At 43.7% G+C, this 16,095-nt stretch overlaps 1 protein-coding gene across 1 annotated transcript in view; it reads left to right on the top strand.

Annotated features, from left to right (window-relative positions):
* Window positions 1-1,539: 1,539 nt before the first annotated feature.
* The window catches only part of NGFR (nerve growth factor receptor), a 28,545-nt gene continuing 13,989 nt past the window's right edge, over window positions 1,540-16,095 (top strand). The window contains exons 1-2 of the mRNA XM_003768385.3: window positions 1,540-1,740; window positions 7,752-7,893. Of these exons, the coding sequence (XP_003768433.1) occupies window positions 1,690-1,740; window positions 7,752-7,893 (193 nt within the window). The 5' untranslated portion in view covers window positions 1,540-1,689. The remainder of the gene's footprint in view (window positions 1,741-7,751; window positions 7,894-16,095) is intronic.

Below are 16,095 nucleotides of genomic sequence, written 5' to 3'. Positions count from 1 at the left end.
GCCACCAAGAGTCAAACATGACTAATCAACCAAACAACAACAGCATTCCCTACACTCCATAACTCCTTGTATGCTCTATTCACTGAGAGGAATATATCCATAAAAGTAATATAATGGGGAACTACATCTATTTGCTGCTTCTGCTGGAAATAAGGAGGAAGGAGTATACTTTTGTAAACCCATGAAGGGCTTCCTTAAGAAGGTTTACACAGTTCTTTCCTCCAATCTTTGTCTCAGAGATTCAAATCCAGTGACAAGTAGCATATTTATTTTGAGGGAACAACCATAAATAAAAAAAAAAAGCTTAATCCTTCCATCAGTAAATTTGGTCCTTGGAATAGCCAGTGAAACCAATTCTTGTTTCCACTGATCTTTCCCCAGTGATTCTCAGTTCCTTTCACCATGTGATAATGGGCTTGGAGTCAGAAAGATGGGTTCAAACTCTGCTTTTGACACAAATTCTGCGACCATAGGCAGGTTGCTTAACCTATGTCTCAGTTTTATTCATCTGAAATATGGAAATAATTATATCCATAATACTTACCTCAAACAAAGAGTGGATAAGATTACTGATGTCATTTTGTATAGGATAAACTAAAATGAAAGCATAGGAGGGAGATAAGGAAAAGGACTTGATTCATCTCTTTAAGAAATTATTAGTAGTCCCACGAGTAATGAGTAATAAATTAGTAAGATAACAAGTGCCAAAGGCACAAAGGAACCAAGACTTCTCAGCTTCTTTTGTAAAATAGACTAGGTCCCATCTAGCTCTTAGATTCTAGGCTCTGAGTCACTGGTGACAAGTTGTTCCTCTTGTTGTCCTACTGGTTCCCTAGATTGGCCCCACCTTTATCACAAGGATTTAAAAATGGCTGGGATAGGCGAAAGGAGAGGAGCCTCAATAATGGTAATGTCCCAAGGCTGGGCTGGGGTAGCTCTGAGATGTAAATACCTGTTTGGTTAATCTTGATTCTCACTGGCGTTTCACTGGACGTGCATGGTTTGAGGGAAGAGCAAAGGCAATGTCCAAGTGTGTGTGTGTGTGTGTGTGTGTGTGTGTGTGTGTGTGTGTGTGATCCAGCACCTCCTGGAGTTGACTCAACTGTAAGCAAAGAATTTAGTTGATCATTGGGGTCGACCACAAACAAAAAAGGGGGTGACAAACGTCAGGTAGAGGATAGGTAAAGAGAGGAAAGGAGTTGTAGGGAAGGAGAGATACGGAACACGGGATAAAAAACAAACAGGAGCTGATGAGGAGACCACTGAGGAGAGAGAAGGAGGCCCTGAAAAGACGGCGGAGAGAAAGAGAAAGAGGAAGCTCAGGACAGGGGGTGGGTTGCAGAGGATTGGGGTGGAGGTGGGAGGTGGGCAAAGCGATGGAGGAGCGACTCAGCTTCATGGCCCGGTCCCCTCTGCACCCTCCCCTCCCCACTCCAGGCAGCAGGGCTCAGGGGTGGCGGGGCGGGGCAGCGGTGGTTCCGGGCGGGTGGGCGGTATGGGCGGGGAGGGGGCGGGACCGTAGTCCTGGCTCTCGAGTAGCTCCTGCCAGCAGCCAGAAGGAGCGGAGCCTCGGCTGGCTCCTGTCGAGTGCAGAAGCAAGACCAAAAGGACTGAGCTAAGGAAGCTGGGTGGGGGCGGGAGGAAGGTGCCACTGGGCACCCAAAGGTGGTCTTGTCCACCTACTCAGCCATGGAAGGGCCGTGCCGCTTGCTGCTGCTGCTGCTGCTGCTGCTCTTAGGGGTGAGTCCAAATGGAAGGTGTCCTCTCTTCGCACGCACTGGGACTGGAAGGGCAAGCAGAGCCCTCGGAGACTAATGCAGGCGACGCTCCTGAGATGTCTGTGCGCTGAAATAGAGAGGGAGAGACTCGGAACCAATCCTGGGTCTTTCCAAAGAACCTTGGAAAAGGGGGGTCACGGAAGGGAACAGGGATGCCGATCTCTGAGAGAAGCGCGTCTGGGGGAGATGTCAACTCAGATGCATGGGTCCCTCTGGAAGCGGAAGGAGGTGTGGAGGTGCAGCTAGTCAAGAAGGGGACCCTCGGGCTCTTTGGTCCCCGGAGTGGGGTCACGAAGGGAGGGAGATAGGAGAGGTGCTCCGACTCTTTGATCCCTGGAAGTAGTGGGTTGGCTAGGGTAAGAGGGTATTCCGATGCCAGGGTGACCGAAAGGAGCTTCAATTGGACAGAGGAGGCAAAGGGAATAGGGTGGGTGGGGTAATTTGGCATCGGGACAGACGGAATGAGGGAGCAGGCAGTAGTTATACCATGCAAAAGAGGCAGAGGGGAATGGGGAACGGGAATCGGGAATTGGGGGCAGGGGGCAGGCAGAAAGTATCAAGGGTGGGACTTCGGACAATAGGGACAGGGCAGGACAATGAGTGGAGGGGAGGGGATGCGCTAGTGCATGAATCCGGATGGCAGCAAAGAAGGGGCGTTCGAGCAGATAAGCAGGGAGAGGATTCATGAAAAAAGTGATGAAGTAGGGGGAAGGCAAGGGGGGAAAGCCGAAAAGTGGGGGCGGAGGCCGGGGAAGGGTTTGAAGGAGATATGAGATGATTGAACCAGAGGGCTGAAGAAGAGACCGTGGGAGCTATTCAGGATGCTTGTTTTCTATGATTTACCTAGTCCGGAGATTGCAGATGGGGAGGGACTTGGGGAAGAGCCCTAATCATTATAGCGGCCACTCGCCAGGGTTCTCCATCCTTTTACTGCACCTTCGGTCACTCTTCTCGAAATCCTCCTAACTCTTTTTCCCACTCCCATGCTGCGTGTGCTTCCCAGAACCCTTTCGCACTCCACCCATCATCCTTTTCCCAGCCAGTAGGCTAGGGGGTAGCCCCCAAGAGTTGTCTTTAAGGAGAAAGGGAGGCAAAGAAAGAGGATCTCTTGGTCGGTTGTCTGGACTCCAGTACGGGACAGAGATTAGATTGGCCTACGCACCAAATAAGGTGACTTGCCCAGGGGGGGTGGGGGGAGGATACCCGCTAAATCTGGCTGGGGGGGGGGGGCGGTAATAATGAATAAAGTGAAGAACCTGGGAGGTCAGTGGCCAAGAGAGGGCGCTCTAGGAAGGGGAAAATGGGGCAATCACAGCTGCTGCAGTCCAGTCTAGTCCCATCCCTCCCGTCCCGTCCATTTCCTTAAAAAATGAGTACTGCGCTGTTCTGCTCATCCAGTCTACAAATCCTACACCCCAGTCCCGCACACTCCCTAGAATACACTCCACCTTCCCCTAATCGGATCCGCTGCCTGGTGCCAGAAAGATTTAGCGGTCTCCGGAATCTACTCTCCAGGCTTGGGAGTTGTGAGGAGGGAAGGCTTGGAGAAGCCCCGGTCCTTGAGGGATAGAAAAGAGAAGCCGGGAGGGAGACTGATGGGCTGACGCCGAGTTTGTTGTGTCCAAGCCATTCTCTCCAAGAATAAAAAAATCACACCGAGGGACTGCTGGCTTTGAGAAACTAAGGAGGGATTGGGGCGGGGGGTAGAGAGACGGTGGCAGGATCTCCAGAATCCTTCTCTTGCTGAGTCATGAGGGGAGTTGTCTCAGGAGAAGGGCAGAATGTCCCCCACAAAGGGCCCACAGTCTTGCAAATTATCGAGAAAACTCTATGAAGCGGGATAGTCAGATTAGGTTCTATTCCTAGGGGTCAACCTTTAATCAGGCTTTGATAATTCGAAATCAGGAGCAGGGACGAAGAGAAAGGGAGGTGAGGATTTCTTCTCAGTCCTTATAAGAAAACACTTTCCAATAGCTTGGTCCCCGAAACTACAATCTCGGGGCTACCTTCTTGCAAAATTGGCCCTATGGAGTGGGTGTGGCCAAATCGCGGAAAGCTTTGAATGTGCGAGGTGGTGGCCGAGACCACACTTTCCCTAGGGCCTCCCAGAGCACTTTGTTTTATTCGGCTCGGATGGCACATTGATTTTGAGGCTGAAGTGCCTGGAATGGGGGCGGTTGACGTAGTTTGAGGGGTGGTGGTAAATGTCATCTGGGAGACTGAGGAATGACACTCAGGAGAATATCCAGTTCTGGGCCAGGTGTGGGGCTGAATTCCCACCCTGCACTCCCAATGACCGCTCCTTCCCTGGCTATCTAGCTGTAGGATTTGACCGGATCTGGAGTTCCTAAGCATCTTGTGTGTGTTATGAACTCTTATGAACGCTCTCCCCAGAGTGAAACCTAAGGACCCCTTCTCAGAATGATTTTAAGAAACTGGAGGAAATGCTAAATTTAAATTGGAGATTGTTGGAAATAAAGATGTATTTTTTTTCTCGTGATGAAATCTATCCTTTGGGGGTCCATAGACCTCAGGGTAAGAACTTCTAGTCTAGAAGATTAATACATCACCTTGTGGGCAGGAGCCCACATCTCTCCTCTCTTGGGAGTTTATCTGGGCCTTTCTGTGACAGAAATCTGAGAGAACTGGGTGGGCAGGAAGGAGCCCAAGAGAAGAATTTTGTGCCAGAAAGGATGAGCTATTTTTCAAATTCCTGAAACTAGAGGGGAAATATGAACCAGAGGCTAGAAGAAAAAGGCCATGGCAGAGAAGTAGCTCTGAGAATAAGGTATGTATTATGCCAGGCATAGGTAAGGATAGAGTGCTGGTTTAGGCAGGAAAGCATCAGGGATGATATTCAGTGCCAGGGAGGGCAACTGGGGAAGAGGTTAGTGTTAGGGACTCAGGAATCTCCATCCCCCTAACTCTGCTGGGGATGCTGCCTGGCAGCGCTCTCATGCTGTCGTGGTTTCTTCCTGAGTCCTGGCAAGAAAGTGCTGAAACCAGAGCATCCCGGGCCAAGCAGGAGGGGGAGGGAGCTGGGGTAATGGAGGCACTTTGTCATTCAGATGTCTGTAATCGGAGCTGCCTAGGAAGCTAATGCAGCCTCTAATAGGGATGAAGCTAAAGGCAGAAAATGAGCAGGACAGTCAGAGGGGAGGAAGGGAATTGGCAGGGGGCCCAGTAAGGAGAGGGGGACAGAATAAGTGGCTTTGGCAAGATTTTGGGGTTAGCCCCCGTCTCTTAAAGGTAGCAGAAAAAAGATCTGGGACACAGTCCTTCCAACCATCTCCCTCCCAGCCATTGAGCTTTTCCATTCTACCGAACTAAAGTGCGGTAGGACTGACATTTGGTTCCCTTCTCTAGCAAAACCCCAGTCAAACAAACACCATATCCCTGGCTCCCCATCTTTCAAACTGGGTCCTTAGTCCCAGATCTCACAGTCATATATTCAGGCATTTGAAAGTGAATTCTATAGACTCATGAAGGTCTCAGAAGTCAAGTCATTTCAAAAAGCTCTTAGAAGTTAGAGCCTGAAGGGATTAACCAGTCCAATCTCCATTTTACAGAGTAGAAACTGAGGCTCAGAAAGTCTCAAGGTCACTAAAGTAATAAGTTGCCAAGCCAAAAATTTGAACACTTTTTTTTAAAAGAAGAATCTGAACACAGGTTCCCAAATTCAGTGCTTTTCCCACTATGGCATACTTTCTCTAAATCCAAGACACTAGCAGTTCCCCTTACCTGGACTTTATTCCCCTCTTGAAGACCTACTCTTTTTGCTCCACAACCCTCCCCCTGAAGCCTGCTAAGGTATTAAAACAGATTCTTAAAGTATGGTCTGGGGACCTCTGGGGACCCCAAAACCTTTTTGAAAGGTCCTTGAGATTAAAACTAATTTCATAATAACAATATATTTTAATTTCTAGCACAGTAAATAGAGATAGCTATAATCTTTGTAAAATGAAGGTCTTTTGAGGAGTCCTCTGTAATTTTTGAGTGTCAGTGGTCCTGAGACCAAAAGGTTTGTGAAATATCACATTAGACCATTGAAAGGGGATCTGTAGAGCAGTTAGGTGACAAAGTGGATTGTACAGAATCTGACCAGAGTTCAAATATGACCTCAGACACTAACTGTGTGAACCTGGGCAAGTCATATAACTGCTGTCTGATTCAATTTTCCCATCCATAAGATGATGTTAAAACTAGTATCTACCTTGCTGGGTTGTTAGGAGGATAAACAGAGATAACAAATAAAGTGCTTTGCAAAACCTAAATTGCTATATAAATGGTAACTCTTGTTATTGTTAGAGATAGATATATGCCTCCAACATTATCCCAGATAGATGGCAATCTTCCCATACTGTCCTTGGTAGGATTGGCCAGTCTTTTTCATTTCGATTACTTTTTTTTTTTTTTTTTTTAACATCTTTGCTTTGCAAAGCAAAGTTCTGGCTCAGGATTTCAGGAGGAAGTGATTTACCCTGGGTCACAGTGGTTACAAGTGCACAGCACAGCTGAGATACAAATGCAGATTGCTCTGACTCCATCTCCAAAGCTCTTTCTACTAGCCTGATTGCATCATGTCAAGGAGAGATTATTGTCTTGTGTGGGGGAAAGATTTCGGAAGCCACCTGCAGCTGTGGACCTGGGACAGGAAGCCTCCTGGGTTGCAGATGTTTTCCTCCCAGAACTAGGATAGATCTTTGCCTTCTGGAAAGGGTGCAATGTTGGGAAGAGGGGACATCTGTTATCCCCAATTTGGGCCACACAGGTCCATCTAAAGAGCAGCTGCCTCCCATGAGGTTCCAATTTGTCAATCCCCCTCACTCTTCCATCCCTTTCCAAAGGGTCCAGATTTTTTTTTTATCTATTTTGAGACATTGGGGTAAAATTCAAGCCAGCTGATGCAGAAACAGTGGAATGGATGAAATGTTCTTGTGACTTCTCTTTTAGTCCCACAACACTAGGACCTAAAGGGAGTTAGGTGATCTATAGCTGGGGAGGTAGATTTTGGAATTTCCATAAGCCTCATGATACTTTAAATTTTCTTTCCTTTTTTTTTTTTTTTTTTAAGAGACAGAAAATAAAACAAGTCTTCAGCAGCCCTCCCACCCCACCCCCACCCCCAAGGGAATCTAGTGCTAAATTGTTCCTATCCCTGGCCAAAGATGCTTCGGCGGCAGGAATCTGACTCCCCTTTCCCCTGGTTACTGAGCTGTTCCAAGTGTCTCTCTATATGTATGTGTGTGGTGAGGCGGGGAGTTCTCTGTTCTTTGGAAATCAAAACCTTGTGCGGCAGGATAGCCTGATGGTTATAAGCTATTTTACCATCATCTATAACAAGTACTCTCTTTATGTATACCAGACTCTTTCCCTTCAGCTCATTGTTATTTAGGCATTGTCTATGTCTTTTGACAGATGAAGGAAACTGGAAACTGAACCCCAGAAAGGGATTTGAAAAGACATGGATAACAAAGAGAGAATTGGAACCCAGATCTGTATTCCACATGCATGTGCCTGTTTTCTCTCTGTGGAAGGGGAAAGGGGAGGACTGTGGGAGCTGAGAGGCTGGTCCTCAATGATCCCACCTCCACTCCCTAATACTTCGAGGATAGAGACCAGGAATTGGGGAGGAGGGTTAGTAGTAAGGGAAAGTTCCCCTGATCCAAAAGAGACCTAACCTAAGAGTGAACTCAGCAGCTGGTTAGTTATAAGTGCTCTGACCTCACTCCCTCACACTTGGGGGGGAGCAGTGGAGGGAGGCACCCAGTGTCCCTCTCTTCCTCAGGCTTTGATGTTCCTAATGCCTCCTAAGTGAGCTCATCCCCTGGCCAGGTGTTTCTAATCGAGTGAATTAGAAAAGGGCATTTGATCTATCAGAAGATTCACTCTGTTCCCCATCTCCCCCCTTTTTTCTCTCTGGACTTCCTGAGGATCTTCCCAGCCTGACCTTCTCCCCCCTTCCCCACACAGGTGTCCATGGGGGAAGTGACAGAAGATTGTGCTACTAATCTTTACACCGAGAGTGGCGAGTGCTGTCGAGCATGCAACCTGGGTGAAGGTGTGGCCCAGCCCTGTGGGGTCAACCAGACTGTCTGTGAGCCTTGCCTAGACAGTGAGTACCTTGAGAAGTGGAGATTGGGAGTGGGGGGATAGGGCTGGTGATTTGGGAGGTAGAGACTTGGAGCAGAAGCAGAAAAAAAAATCAGAATACTCAACAGGGGCCTCTGATCCCTGGTTGGGGCGGTCTGCTATAGGAACATAGAATCCCAGAATGGCAGTGCTGGGAGGAACTGTGGAGGTAAACCAGATCAACAGTTTTATTTTATTAGATTTTACAAAAGTATTGTTTTATCTATTTTGGGAGTCACTAGTTAAAGTTATAATTAATCAAAACCACTTCCCCCCAGGAAATTAGGGTTAAGTGACTTGCCCAGGGTCACACAGCTAGGAAGTATTAAGTGTCTGAGATCAAATTTGAATTCAGGTCCTCCTGACTTCAGGGCCGGTGCTCTATCCACTGTGCCATCTAACTGCTCCCAAAACCATTTTTTAAACTGACACACAACCCATGGTACCTTTATTTCCAAGAGGAGCATTGTTTCTCCTTCATTTTATTTTTTATAATGAAATATTTTAATGATTTTTTTTATATCATTATTTCTCAAACCTCTATCCACAACAGAATGCTCCCTTACAGTTAAGCAAAACAAGCCAATTACTTGGTTGGTTTTGTGGTGTGGTTGGTTATTTCCTTTTCCAGCTCATTTTACAGATAAGGAAACTGAGGCAAACAGGGACTTACACAGGTCACACAGCTAATAAGAATCCGAAATCATATTCAAACTCAGATATATTCTACCTTAATGCCAAACATTTTGTACACTGCACCACTTAGCTCGCTTTTTGCTGAGAGAAAGCTTTTCAATATCAGTCTTCTGGAGTTGGGATTGGTTGTTTAATTGATCAGAGTTCTAAAGTCTTTCAATGTTATTTTTCTTTCCATTATTTTAGTTATTATGCCAATCACTCTTTTGTTATCACTAGGCTTAGCACAATGCCTGTCTCTGTGCTTAATGTTGTTGTTTGTTCTTTCTTTAGAAGAGAACCAATGACATCATGGAGTGATGTCTTGACTTGAGCTTAAATTGTATTGAAGGGAGGGAATGGAAGGGAGGAAAGACTCAAAGTCTTTAGTCTCACTCTCTCTTAGAGTCATTTATAAAAAGCTTTTTAACTGATTGGCTTCACTTTGCATCAGTTCATATAAACTGTCCCAGTTTTTTCTGGATTCTTTGTAATCAAACTTTTTTTTTTTTAAACAACTCAATAATATACCATTAATTCATATATCACAACTTATTCAGCCATTCTCCAAATGATAGGTAGCCATTTTGTTTCCAGTTTTTGACTGCCAAAAATATTCTTGTGCATTTTCCCTGGTGTCAAGTCAAGTAAACAAACATTTATTATGTGTTAGACACTGTTCTGAGCTCAGGGAAGACAAACAAAAAGATGCTCTCAGGGAAATCACAGTTTAATGGGGAAATCAACATGCAAACAGCTATGTATATAAACAGGACAAACTGGAAATAATTAATAGAGGGAAGGTACTATTAAGAGACATTGGGAAAGACCTCCTGTCTTGGGATTTTTGCTAGAACTTTAAAAAAACTAGGGAAACCAGGAGGTGAGATGAGGAAGGAGAATATTGCAGGCACATGAGGGATTTGATTTATTTTCTCCTTATTAAAGAGGAGGAAATGGTTTTTGATGTTCAGCCGTGTCTGACTCTTCCTGACGCCATTTGGGATTTCCATAGCAAAGATATTAGAGTAGTTTGCCATTTCCTCCTCTAGATCTTTTTACAGAAGAGGAAACTGAGGTAAACTTGCTCAGGTAGCATCTGAGGTCAGATTTGAACTCAGAAAGATGAGTGTTCCTGACTTCAGGCCCTCTACCCACTGTGACATGTAGCTGTCTAATGGAGGGAATGGTTCTAGACTTACTACACATTACTCCATTTCATACCAATCAGCTATTCCCTGATGTCATGGAGAAGCAGGATAGCATAGAGGATAGACTACTGGATGTGTAATTAGAAGGATCTTGGTTCAAATTCTGCCTTAGAATTTATTAGCTGTGTGGCAAATAACTTAACCTCTCCATGTTTAGTTTCTTCATCTTTAAAATGAGAGGATTAGACTTTGCTGGATTTTTAAGTCCTTCCAGGCTCTAAATTTATGATCTCATGATCATATGGATCTTTCCTGACCATCTCAAATAACTGAAACTTCTTCAAATGTTCTCCTTTAAAACTTAGCTCGAGTACTATGACATCAAAGAAGCCTCTCTTGATCCTTTCCTTCCATACAATTATTTTCTCCCTCTTCTTGTTTTCCTAGAACACTATGTCTGATATAGATTTGTCATTTTTCCAACTCTGACACTACTTGTATGATCTTGTGCTAGTCATTCAACAGAGTCAGGAAGACTCATTTTCCGAGTTAAATTCAACTTCAGACACTTACTAGATACATGACCCTGGGCAAATCACTTAACTCTGTTTGCCTCAGTTTCCTTCTTTGGAAAATGAGTTGGAGAAGGAAATGGCCAACTACTAGAGTATCTTTGTCAAGAAAACTTCAAAATGGGGTCACGAAGAATCAGACACAACTGAACAACATACACAACTAGATAAACTTTTGAGTTTCTTTACAGCTTTAAATATTTTATCTTTGAAGCAGCATGGCTTATAAGGATGGGGTGCTAGGCTTGGAGTTGGGAGTTGATGCAACCAACAAACATTAAATGTCTATTGTACATAAAACACTATGCCTAGCTGATCCTACCAATGCCAGAATGTGTTAGTTTCTGCCCTCATGGAGATTACATTATATTAGGAGAATAGTACATATTCACCAATAATGAAATCTAAATTATATACAAAATAAACACAAAGTGAAGGGAAAGATCCTAATGATCAGATGATTGAGAAAGGCCATCTATAAGGAATGGCATTAGGGCATCCAGGATTCCAAGAGGTAGATGTGAGAAAAGAAAACCTTTCATTACTAACCCCGTCTAGCAGAAAGAGTTCAATGGGTCTTTTTAAGCATAGAAGTAGTAGTGATAATAATGAATAGATAACTGATATTTGTATATTGCTTTAGTGTTTACAAAATGTTTTATGTAGATGGAGTCCCAAAAGTCTTAATGCAATTCTAATTACTTAATAGATTTTCCAGACCTTCTAAATTGTTGAACCTCACAACAGCTTTGAGAGGTTAGAGCTACAAGTAGCATTATTATCCCCATTTTATAAATAAGAAATTAAGGCTGAGAAAGGTTAAATGAGTTGTCTGGGATTGCATGGTTATCAATGTATTGGAGGGAGATTTGAACTTGAATTTTCTTGCCTCCAACTCTACCATTCCTTTCACTGTGCCTGTGGGAAGCCTCCAAGCTTGGAGAGAAGGAGGGATAATCCAATAGAAAAAAAATCTCCTTGAAGGCTGTTGTTTCATCTTTATCTCTGATTTTTCTTGTACTTAGTCCAGGGTCTGGCACATAGCAGATACTTAATAAATCCTAGTTAAACTGAATTGAATTGGATTTTGAAAAGGAATGTAGTATAGTTAAAAAACAATCTTCTCCCCTTCCCCTCCCCCAAAAAAAAACCCAACAACATAACCCAGTCTTGGAGGAAAGCAAAGGAATCTCCTGAGAGAAATGCCCCCTGTTGTGTCTGGGTCAGGCAAAGGGAGGAGGGGCTGATGAAGATCTGGGCTAAAAATATCAGCTAAGCAGCAAAATCAATGGCTGTTCTTTCACTTTGTGAGTGGGGCTGGGGGATAAAAGATCGAATCCCCGCCAAGCTGGGGAGTCTGACCTTGGGGGATCCCATCGAGGACATGGCCAATCTCTCTTGCTGGTGATGTCCTTCTCAGTACAGAAGTAGGAAAGTGGGGGAAGAGGGGCAGGAATGGAAGAGGCTGTGCCCTGAACGAGACAAAATACTTTCTGAGAAAAAGCCGAGAGCATGGCAAGACCTTAGTCTGATCCAGACAGGGAATGAATGCCCTCTCTTGCTGTGCCCAGCATGATCCCACCACATCTGTCTAGTGGGCACAGATCCTATCCTGGGTCTGCATCTTTGGATCCCTGTGTATTGTTAAGATGATAATGATCTTTACATTTCCATAGCCCTTTAAAGTTTATGAACATATTATGATGCCCATTTTGGATACTAGGAAATAGGCTCAGATACATTGTGTCAGTAATAGAAATGATAATAATCTTTACAACAACCCTTGGAGATCGGTGCTATTATAATCCTCATTTTACAGTTGAGGAAACTGAGTCAAACTGAAGTTAAGTCACAGAGCTATTAAGTGTCTGAGGTTGGATTTGAACTTGGATCTTCTCACTCCGAAAAGCACTCTATTCACTGTGTTGTCTAGTTGCAATAAATAGCAAGAGCTGTACTTTTGGGGTTAGAACTGGGAAAAACCTTAGAGGTCATCTTGTCGAAACTGTTTCATTTTACAGACAAAAAAAAAAAAACTGAAGCCCAATGAGGAAAAGGGATTTCCTCCAGGTCATTGGAAGGCAGGTTCTTGGACTCAGTCCCATTCCTCTTTGCTTTCCAAAAGAGATTGGGGCTTTAACTCATTCCTGTGACTTCCAATTCAAAAAAGTCTGCTCAGGTCCAACAACCTAGCACCTCTCCAAGTCCACTGGAAGTCATTTCCTTTCCATATGAGTGTGGGATACTGTTCCTCCCCTCCCCCACCTTGACTTTCCAGAGCACAGACCTGCCTTTCTGTACCTCCGGTTTGTCCCCAGGAGGTGAGCAGACCTTTAATCTGCCCTTGACGGAAGGTGGGTACTTAAGCCCCCCAGGACTCCTTTTAGAACAGCTTTTCAATTGGCCCCAGTCCCAGGACTTGTCAGAATTCTAAAGGAAAAGGAAATACACCTTTCCCCCTTTCCCTGCTCCACTCAAAGGACTGGTCTTCCTCATGAAGGGGCGAGTGGGGATAGGGAGCAGAAAGAAGCACAAAACTTAGAAGCTGGAGGTCTTGTGCGTAAGGGGTCAGCAATGTCTGCTTTGGGAGATGGGGTGGAGTTCAGTATCAAGGACAGGGATTGAAGAGTCACAGTTTTAGAGATAATTGCTTCAGGGATCCCTCTTCCTCCTCCTTCTTCTCCTCGCTCTGTCTCTTCTTTTCTCTCTCTCTCTCTCTCTCTCTCTCTCTCTCTCTCTCTCTCTCTCTCTCTGTTTCTGTTTGTCTCTGTGTCTCTCTCTCTCTCTGTTTCTTTCTGCCTCTCTCTGTCTCTGTCTGTGTCTCTATCTCTGTCTCTGTGTCTCTTTCTTCCTGTTTGTCTCTGTCTCTATCTTTCTGCCTCTCTCTCTGTCTCTGTTTATCTCTGTGTCTCTATCTCTGTCTCCCTGTCTCCCTTTGTCTCTCTGTCTATGTCTGTCTATCTGCCTCTGCCTCTCTTTGTCTGTCTCTAATTCTCTCTGTGTCTATGTCTGTCTGTCTCTATCTCCTCTCCCTACTTTCCTTCCTCCCCCATTCCGTATACCTTAGGAAACTCCATCATTAGTTCCCTCCTCCACAATCCCCCTTGCCTCACCACTGTGTTCTTTGTCCTCTGAGACCTGATCATTTTGAAATGCTGGGGGTGGAGTTATTCAGGTGTATCCACAGAGGGCAAGTCAGTCTCCTAGCTCGACTTCTCCCTCTCTCAGCTTTGAAATATGCCCACTCAGCCTCTTCTTCCAGACCAGAACTAATGGGGGCCTGTTATTTATTCATGAGACATCTCATGGGGCTTAGGAGGTGGGGGATATTCTCTAAGCTGGTTAGAGAAAGCAAGAGATCCTGAGAGGAAGAGAGAAGTATCTATGAAGGGTCTTACAAACAGCACAGTGTTTAGAATACTGGGCTTGGGGTTAGGAAGACCTGAATTCGAATCCTATTTCAAGACCTGAACTTCAAATCCTAGCTGTGTGAGCCTAGTCAAGTTAACATTTCCTAGCTATAGTTTCCTCAGCTATTGGCCCTAAATACCACTAAATCCCTTTCAGTCTAAATATATGGTCTCTTGATCTTGGGAGAAAAGGAAGGTTTGGTAACATAAGATCAATTATAGTTTCCAAAGAAATTCCTAGATCTGAAGCAATTTTTGAAGTCTCCATGCCCAAAACTGATATCCCTATCATTGGATCTATTTGAACCTGCCTTTTTATATAGCACTTTCCTTGTTTACTACTCATGGAAACTAGGCAGAGGACTTCTTCCTTTAATATAAACTTTTTGCCTCCTGCTATAGAGTCCAGAGTAAACTAGGAAGAGAAGACCCCTCTTCTCCTCCCCCCACCCCCAGAAAGAGTTGGAGTAAAGGAATGACTGCCCCTCATTTGGAGCTATATATATATATAATACCAAGAATTCATCTTAGTCCCTGAGCTCCATCATTGATCTGGGCTTAATGAGTTATTTTATTCAGAGGAAGAGTCCCCAGCAGAATTTCCATTATTTCTAAGACATTTTTCACCCAGGAATCAATTTTGCTCTCATTTTCCCCAATAACTAAAAAACAAAACAAACCACCACATACTTCACGCCCCTAAAACATGTTCCCAGGAGATTGCCTGCCAAATTTCACCCCCCTTAGGCAGAAGAGAACAACACCCTCCCTTCCACACACAAACACATAACAAACATCAATCCCCCATCTTTACACTTTTGCGTCCCATTTAGCTCTCTTCTTGGAGACCTCATTGCATGCTTTAGCTACTGCTGGAATGAATTGCTGCTGCCTAACAAATTTTGGCCCTCCTGCAAGTTAATCTTAATTCTTGTTGCTTGACCCATTCAAGGATCATAAATTTAGATTATAAGGAACCTAAAAGATCATCTAATCCATTCCCTTGATTTCCAGTTGGGGAAACAGAGTCCCAAAAAGAAGTAGTTTATCCAAAATCATATAAATAGAAAAAATAAATTACTTAATAACCTTTTTAGAAAAATAAATTGAATAAGCCATCAATGAACTCCCTAAGAAAAAATCTCCAGGGCCAGATGGATTTACAAATGAATTCCATCCAAACATTTAAAGAACATTTAATTCCAATACTATGTAAACTATTTGGGAAAATAGGCAAAGAAGAAGTCCTGCCAGATTTCTTCTATGACACAAATATGGTGCCAATACCTAAACCAGAAAGAGCCAAATCAGAGAAAGAAAATTATAGACCAATCTCCCTAATGAATATTGATGCAAAAATAAATAAATAAAATATTAGCAAAGAGATTACAACTTATCAGTAAGATAATACACTATGACCAAAGCAAAATCATATAAGTAGTAAATAGCAGAGTCAGGATTTTTGTACTAAACTCTTCTGACTCTAAAATGAGTCTGGTGCTCTTTTCACCATCCACGCTGACTCTTTCTCCGAAAGGAACCTCAGTGGTTGTATTTTGTAAGACTTCTTTCTTGATGTACTTGAAGTTCTTTTAATCTTTCTGACACAGTCAATCTTTCTTTTTCTACTTTTGTTCCTCCCCCTTCTGCCTTTATGCCATGTTCTTCTTTTTCTCCAGTTTCTGCCCTCCCACCTCCCACTTTCTATTATTTTATGACCTTTAGATTATTTTTCATGTCTTCATCTAATTACATAGTCCTGAATTCCAAATCCTAGTTTTGCCTCTATTCTCTTCCAGTGGAGAGAAGTTTCAGCTTTTTTATCTCAGTAAACTTATAAAGCTGTTCTTTCTCCCTTTATTTATTTGTTTGTTTGTTTTGGGAAACAAATAGGTGGAATGAGTTGCTCAGAGTCACTCAGCTAATAAATATCTGAACCCGATTTGAACTTAGGTTCTCTTGATTTCAGAGCCAGTGCTCTACCCACTATACATCTAACTGCCCTTCCTCCTTTTATTTTTGGGTCCATTTTCAGAGAGAACCAAAAGACTGGAACCTGGGACTTAGTTTTAAATAATCTGATTCTACTCCAAATGAATCCCTTTTCTCTCTGCTCCAATTTCTGTACTTTATAATTCTCTGCTATCCCTGATCCAGCATCTTCCTTCCCAATTTAAACCTACAAGGTTAGATGGAGTTAGCTAAGATTCAGTAGGATTACTATCAGAATGGAGAGCAACAGAGGTTTGGATTAGGGGTATGGTTGAGAAGTCTGTGGTCTAACTAACCTTAGTTTCTCCTTCTATAGATGAAGTCCCTCTTTGTTTCTTAGGCCCTTTTTTTTGTGCTAACTGAAATATTTTGCTCTTTAAACCTT

The sequence above is a fragment of the Sarcophilus harrisii genome, chromosome 4, assembly GCF_902635505.1.
Source record: "Sarcophilus harrisii chromosome 4, mSarHar1.11, whole genome shotgun sequence".
NCBI lineage: Eukaryota > Metazoa > Chordata > Mammalia > Dasyuromorphia > Dasyuridae > Sarcophilus > Sarcophilus harrisii.
This window is presented reverse-complemented; position numbering and strand designations above follow the sequence as displayed.